Genomic DNA, 7655 nt, shown 5'->3' with positions numbered 1-7655 from the left:
TCATGTACTTGCAAAACCTTTACTAGTAAACATAATCCAGGCAGCAAAACACATTTGGCAAAACTTTATTTGTAAGAGACAGGTTTACTTTCTTTTCCGTAAGGCGTCCCTCAGGGACCCGTACAGGAGTCACTACGATTGTATTCTTTTTTTGCTTATTTTTTTCTTTACAATGTTTAAGATATTATAGTTGTCTTTAGTTAGATTTAAATGTATGGAGATGGACAGGAAACATGAGGAGAGACTCACACTGTTCTTGAAAGACAAGGTGTAAACTGGGGTGCAGTAAAATAAAATATATTAAGCTTTTTTTACTGGAAGTATTGTTTTCATCTGATGCTGCCGCCCATATCCCAAGAACCACATACCTCACTTTACTTTTACTTGGAATTGTAGATCCAGTGTATGACCTGATTGGACATGTAAACTCGTATCAGTGCAGCACACTTGAGTTACGGTACAATTTGCAGAATGGCTATTATTGTAAAATGAATGTAATTTATATTTAATCCGTTTTCTATATTTAGCCGAGTGTCTTTCTCTTGCCGACTGTTTGTGCTCTATATTTTCATGCTTTTGTCTCATGTTGTAGGTGAACATTTTGCAGATATATGATCAGGCTGCGTTCATTAAAATGTGTTCTCATGATTTTGGTAAAAATAAAATGTTATTCAGGTGTAGACCTGATGGTCCATTGGTGAATTGGAAAATACATTGTGAAAGCAATCCCTATGGGGTTTAAAGCATCGCCACATTGTTTTTCATCTAACCAGTTTGTTTCTTGTATGTATTAATAGAACACCATCTATGTTGAGTTCAGTTATGTTTGCAGCTGACATGTGAAAGGAGAACCATATTCTCGAGAACTGAGTCAAAGTATTAGTTTATAAGACAAACTGACTTTCAGTATCTCTGTCACTGAAATGATTTTAGGTCCACGATACTATATTTTAGCTGTAGTTGAAGTTTTAATAGCTCTGCTAGAAGATTTGTTTTTTATCAGTCTGAACATGGATTGTGAAAGCTTTTCCAAATGTTTTTACTATGTCTCTCGTTTGCACTATCCACCATGCTGCTGTAATCCTGTAAATGTTCCCGCTGCGGGATTAATAAAGGATTATTTTATGTTATCTTATGATTTACAAAAGAACCCCAGCACTGAACACTTTTTTATCATATAAGGCAAGCTTTAAACACTTTAAACAATGTTTTGTTTCATTAAATACTTAGAGTAGCAGCATAAAATATTCCCAAATGCTCCCATGGGGCACATAAAAATAACATAATGGTTATTTTATCTATTTTTTTAAAGCTTTTCTACAATGCATATGTCAGATGATTATATTTCCATTGCGCTGCTTCTTTTGAGGTGTAGATGTGGACCGATGGTTGTGTGAGGGTTAAATTACAGAGAATTGGAGATTAGAGATTAGAGAAGTGAGACCGGGATGCGGCCTGACTAAAAGTGTGACAAACTGCTCCTGTTACCTTGAAAGGAGAAGGTGTGAAGGGTGCTGGGAAATGAAGAAAGATCTGGTAAAATATACACAAGAGAGGGAGGGAGGAGGGGGTTAGGAAGGAGGTTTTGACTTGTTTGAGCTTCTCAGTTCATGATGGACTCTGAGTGGAGTGAGCAAGAGGGCGAGACAAGGAGGAGGAGGAGGTGGGGGAGAGGAAATGGAAAATGAAAGCAAGTGGACATCATCTTCTCAGAGTATATATAGGAGCAGTCAGTCCACAGAGGCAGTATCCTCACCTCCTTTGTCACAGCAGGTGCTGAAAGGAAGAACAGGCTCAGCCAATCAGCTTCCAGAGAGACCTCAACCAGCTCAGCGACCGGACATGGCATCGTGGGGTGACACCAAGCTCTTCTTCTGCCTCCTCTTCATCACCTGCTGCTGCACAGGTGAGTTTATTTTCATTTTTTCCTCACACTGTAACAGTGATGCCTTTAATCTTCCCTCTTGTGAAATGAGTCAGCGAAAAAGACAACAGGATGTAATCTATCAGAACAAATCTCACCTGGAACGGCTCCAAAGAGAAAGTAGTGGTTTACAAAGTGAGCAGGAAAAGGAATAGAGATTCTCATTGCGCCTACGTTTGAGGTGTAAATACACACTCTGACTGTGTTTGACTCGCTCTAAAGTCTGTCTATGAAATTCACCTCACCTTAAAAACTTACTCTCACTCATTTCTTTAAGTTCTCCTTCTTATTTCTGTCTGAAATCACTTTTGTGTCTGAGGGAGTTTTACAGTCTGTGCAACAAGTCATTAAACTACTAATCCAGATAAGGAAATGCTCCATTAAAAACCCTTTAAAACAGAATGACATGAAGTACAATGTAGAGATATGATAAAAAAAAAAGTAATTTAATAACTTAAGTGAAGTCAATTATCTACTTTAGTACTGACATCTATGCAGCACTGATATGACCAGAGCAAAGTGAACAGAGCAAGGTTGGGTTGAGGGCGTGCTGCTGGTATTCCCCTCTCCTCTCCTCGGCTCCTTTCCTTTGTAGTAGGTTAAAGTTTAACTGCTGGAAATCCCAGTCAGCTGACAAAAGCCAGTGAGGCAACTGGCTGAGAGGACGACACTACATCCTGATTAGTCATAAATTGCCCTTGAGCCCTTTTAGCCGTTTGTTTTTTTTCCACTCAAGCTTTTATGAAGTGAAGATCCAGAGGGCTCGAGATCATTTCTACACTTTATTGAGGGATGAATTTCCATTTGCTTACACGGCAGAACTTTTTGTATTCTTACTAGAATATATTTATCCTTAGCCACACACACACACACACACACACACACACACACACACACACACACACTCTAGTAATAAACAAAAAAAGACAGCAAATTAAAAACAAATGTAGCAAAGGATCATGGGATCTTCCGGCCTCCGCAGTCATCATTTAGAGGAGGGCGATGGCGCCGCACCGAAGCGTGTATTTGGTCACATTGTGGCGATGTGATGAATGTTTGGGACATCGTGATAATATATGCCGACATTGAAAACAGTTTTTTACGGTTTCATAAATGTCTGTTAACACAAAAGTGTCATTATTGTAATTAATTGTTATCGATGATGCATTCAAGCTGCGGTCTGAGAAGAAGTAGACTGTGTCTCATTGAGTCTGCAGAGGAGAGCCACGTTATGCTGAACTCATCTTCTCTGTCTTTCAGTGACGTTGGCTCAGATACCCATGGACTGCTGCTTGAGCGTCAGAAACAAACCAGTACCAAAACATGTGGTTGTTGATTACCGTCGACAGATCAGGGGACATGGCTGCTCTATTGATGCCATAGTGTAAGTTCAGGTGGTGTGTGTGTGTGTGTGTGTGTGTGTGTGTGTGTGTGTGTGTGTGATGCAGGATGAACAAATACACTTCAAACCGTTGCAAGTTCTCGTACCTCGCCCTGACCCGGATGCTTTGGTGTTCTTGCAGTTTGCTGACCAAAGGTGGCAGGAAACTCTGTGTGCCTGCTGACGAACCGTGGATCCAACTTGTGGTGAGGCACGTGGACACCCTGGGGCAATTCTGCAAGAAACACAACTACAAGGTAAGGCGTCTCCAGATAAAAGGTTTTAAATGGAGTTAATTAAGTTCAAATGTAACTCTCCATCTCAAACTATTCCTTTAAAAGTTCATGGCGAGATCTGAGAGTTTGATGTCTTGACTTCTGCAATGTTGGAAACTTGTAGGACAGAATTGAAACTAAATTGAATTAAAAACATGACGCACACCAGCCAACTGATCAGAGTTTCATAGTTTGTTTGTACAAAAACCTCAGTCCGTTTCAAGCCTCATTAAGTTGAAGTGTGCTGTAAACCATCTAACCGTGAAGCCGACTTTGAATGACTGAGTCATGAGGTTGTACGGAGGCCTAAAGCAGCCCGGATCATGACTCAGGGGCAGGAGCTCCAGTTTGAAGCAGTGACGACATTATTATTGGCTTTCGTTTCTAAAATATTTGTGTGTCCACAGCACGAACGCTGCAGCAAAGTGAAGCGAGTGTAAACATGAGGGCGACCTGTGAACTCTTCAACAACGGAGCCGGAGAGGAGCACCGCGAGTCAGGGAGGAGAAAAGAGGGATCGAACCAATGAAATAAATAATTATAGTGAGTCCTATGACTACAGAGAGCTTTATCTATTTAACCATTATGTTTTATAAAATGGTGTTTGAGTCACAATGAAAATTGAAGGATTTTATATATATTTTTTTTAATGGTGTTTCTGTTTTAGTAGACCAAAAATGTGAAAGTTTTTAAGAGTGTGTAACTGCTCACTAAACTAGCTCTGGATTTAAATTTGTTACGTGGGTTTTTTGGGGATTATTGACCTTTTTCAAAAATAAAGCCTTGTTTTCTAAATCCTGAGCACGTCCATCATTCTTTGTCGACGACAACATTCACTTTGTCGGGAGTAAAAATTAGTAAATGATCCATATTATTCTATTTCTTTTATTTGAATCCCACCACAGATGGAAAGAATTATTGGTTTTATTTATATGTGTAGTTTGTTTAGGTTGACAAACATCTAAACATGATTTTTATTGGACAACGTTTCAGTAATTTGTCAGGCTGCCATGACAGAGATTTGACAACCACGATAGGATAACAATCTAAAATTCAGGTCCCGATAAACTCTTCACGATTGTCTTTGCTCTTTACTGTAATTTCAGTTTTTTCTTGTTCAGAAATAATGAAGACATGCTAATAAATCTTAGCATCAGCCCAGACTTTAATCTGAGCATAGGGAACTAAACATCAACATAACATCTATACGTCTGTACAGTTTAAAAGGTTGAATAACATAAGTAATGTAGATTTTGGGGATTGTATCGTGCATGTGGCTTATGTATTCAGTAGATATCATGGTGGGTGAGTGAGAGGCAACTGGGATAAGATCCAACTGATAACGCAAATGCCAAAATGAAGGTACATAGAAACTTACATGCAGGGTCAGGGTGAAGCAAAGTTACAAAGCACACGACAACTAGCAAGTGAGTGTAGTGTTGGAACAGTCCGGCTAAATATCTGCAGGGCTGACGAGGAAAGTGGGAGCAGGTGGGCGGGGAAGGTCAGGCGACTGGTTCGAGTATTGAGACTGGAGATGAAGAGGTTATTGTAGGGCAGGAGGAAGTGGCTGGATGGGAGTGTGAGGTCAGTGGGACAGGAGTAAAAGGGTCCAGAAGCAGGATAAGGGATGAAGGGATGAGGGGGATGAAGGGATGAGGGGAGGAATCAGAGTCCTGGACGGATGGATGGAACAGAGTGATTTTGGACTGGGGAGGAGAGAAAGGAGAGAGAAATGTTAAAGGTGTTTTGGGAGGGAGGAGGAATGTGAAAACGGCTCAGGTGTGCTTAAATACTTTAGTGCAGAAATGTGATGTTTTTTAAGACGCGGCCTTTGTTCCAGAACTTAGCTCAGGGCACCACCGTGTCTAAACAGAGCCTCGTCATGGCCGTAGAATGTAGTAATATTTGACTTTCAACACTTTTTCTAGCCACAATTGTTATGCAGTGATTTGACTTTCAACACTACTTTCTGTCATGAACAAATTAATATATGTATTAAATTTTATGGTATGGTCATTTGTAAGTTCTGATTTAGTTTGCATACTTAAACTGGGTTGGGTGGGTGGAGCTTAGTCCTCAACATTTAGTGAACTGGAAGAAGAAAATGTTATAAAAGATCCATCCAGATCTAATTTGTCTGAGCTCTTGTGGCGGTTGAAAGGCTGCCGAGTTGGCATCTTTTGTGAACTTGCACAACTCTCCTTTCAAAGTAACTTAAAACCTTTTGCAAGCTCAAGTGCGTGAGACATTAAAATTGTGCGTTGACGTGTATTTGTATACACAACATGCAGAAAAGGACAATAATACATGAATGGTGGGTTGAATTTCAATAAAAGCACATTTACAGGCTGCTGAGTGTAACGTAACCTTGATATTTGGAAGAGGTGTCGTGAGGAAGCCAAGTGGGGGTTGAATGCGTTACTCAACAAATGATTTCAGTCAGTTGAGGAGCAGGCTGACCTCCCTGACCTCGAGGTTCCCACCGCTTCAACCTACCTATTCATCCAGGTGATCTTTAATCTGACACGGAAACAAGGAAAGGGTCACCCATTCACTTTTTAATCCTCACGTCCTGGATAAATAAAGAATTACGTTTCACATTTTAGTTTTTTTAGCAGAGACGCTTGTCGACGGTGAATGTGCCAAAATGATTGTCTGTCTTGTTTACTCCAAAAAAGTAGTGCCAGGAAGTTAGACGTACCTGTCGAATGGAAATGATCAGGAATGAATGATAACAAAGGTGAGGGGGTTCACATGAATGAATGGAGAAAAAGATCCTCTGTTCATCACCTCTTTGATGTTATTACCCTTCTTGGTTTTAGAAAAACCTTTTTGTCGATGAACTGATGAAACCTCAGAAGAGTCCTGGCTTACCCTAAAAATTGCATCTTCTAAGTTCATTTCAGTACATTTTTTTCCACATAAATGGCAACTTTGACAAGATTTTCTTTTTAATTTGTCAAGTATTGAGGCACTAAAAGGTTCAGATTGTGTCTGAGAACTTTATGGAAAGAACCCTCCAGAGAAGTAAAAACTTTTTCTTTACCTTTTAATATAATGTATGTATCATTTTATGTAACTGCTGTTCCTGCTGATTGAGGCGATATGAAGCCAACATTCAGAGAAATGTTCAAACCTCCTAAAACAATGCATGAATTAGCTTGAGGCCGCTCTACACATTTAGTCAAAACTCAGCTCTGCTTTGCCTCTTTGGGAAGTTTGCAATCATTAGAGCTAAACTAGTGTTCAGTTGGTTTCAACACACAGCTAAAGACACATCTTAAATAATGAACCTATTTGTTACTCATGATGTTGAGTCAACATGATCCAGTGAGGCTCGAAACACAAAGAGGACCTTTTAAAGACAACTCAGACAAGAGTTTAGAAGTGGAGCCAGTCTGGCAAGACAACAAATAAAGGAGAAAGAAAACATAATATGCCTACCATTGTGTGTCTGCACTGTTATAAATCAGCACAGTGCAAAAGAGCCGATTATTATAATTGAGTGAACTCCCAGTGGATCCTGCTCATCTCTTGAACCATCAGCACCATCTGGTGGCTGAACTGCATCCTCCTCACCAGTAGAATTAATATGTAGGTACGTAGTATGATATTTGTATATTAATACACAACAGTACATCATGTTCTGAACTGCAGTAACAGTAAAGAAAGAAAAGGCTGCTGGTTGATGAAACTGTCTTGGATTTGATAAATATAAAACCTTTCATCATTGTTTTAGTTCTCATCATTGTAACTATATTTTGTTTATCTTGTATGGTTAGTTATTTAGTTTTTATTATTTTATTGACTTTTTTTGTATATTGTGCAGCTCTTTATATCCTTGTGCAATAAAAATAATGTTATTATATTATTATTAAATTGTTAAACTTTAGTTGCAACTTCAAGCTGCGTGCCTTTGTTTCATGTACTTGGTGAGTGGTATTGTGAGAAGGTGACAGAATGATGTAGGAGCCAATCAGGAAACCTCGATAGGAAGTAAAACTCACACCTTTGACGAGAAGAGAGTCAATGTGACCAAAGAAAGGATTGTGTACAAAGTTCACAATTAGTT

The 7655-nt window shown here is 39.4% G+C and overlaps 1 protein-coding gene across 1 annotated transcript; it reads left to right on the top strand.

Annotated features, from left to right (window-relative positions):
- The first annotated feature begins 1712 nt into the window (after positions 1 to 1712).
- Positions 1713 to 4358, top strand: LOC116396161 (C-C motif chemokine 19-like). Its single transcript, XM_031870592.1, has 4 exons — positions 1713 to 1906; positions 3185 to 3308; positions 3448 to 3562; positions 3988 to 4358. The coding sequence occupies exons 1-4, from the start codon at positions 1843 to 1845 to the stop codon at positions 4018 to 4020; spliced, it is 336 nt and encodes a 111-aa protein (XP_031726452.1). The 5' UTR covers positions 1713 to 1842; the 3' UTR covers positions 4021 to 4358.
- The last annotated feature ends 3297 nt before the right edge of the window (positions 4359 to 7655 follow it).

Source organism: Anarrhichthys ocellatus, unplaced genomic scaffold, assembly GCF_004355925.1.
Source record: "Anarrhichthys ocellatus isolate YVR2014 unplaced genomic scaffold, GSC_Weel_1.0 scaffold53, whole genome shotgun sequence".
NCBI lineage: Eukaryota > Metazoa > Chordata > Actinopteri > Perciformes > Anarhichadidae > Anarrhichthys > Anarrhichthys ocellatus.
Note: the sequence above shows the minus strand (reverse complement) of the source record. Positions and strands in the feature narration are given on the sequence as shown.

What these genes read in the sequence shown, in the direction of transcription:
- LOC116396161 (XM_031870592.1), top strand. Translation starts at nt 1,843, where the DNA reads ATGGCATCGTGGGGTGACACCAAGCTCTTCTTCTGCCTCCTCTTCATC. An exon ending in CATCACCTGCTGCTGCACAG is followed by an intron (nt 1,907 to 3,184) that starts GTGAGTTTATTT and finishes TCTGTCTTTCAG; the next exon opens with TGACGTTGGCTCAGATACCC. An exon ending in TGCTCTATTGATGCCATAGT is followed by an intron (nt 3,309 to 3,447) that starts GTAAGTTCAGGT and finishes GTGTTCTTGCAG; the next exon opens with TTTGCTGACCAAAGGTGGCA.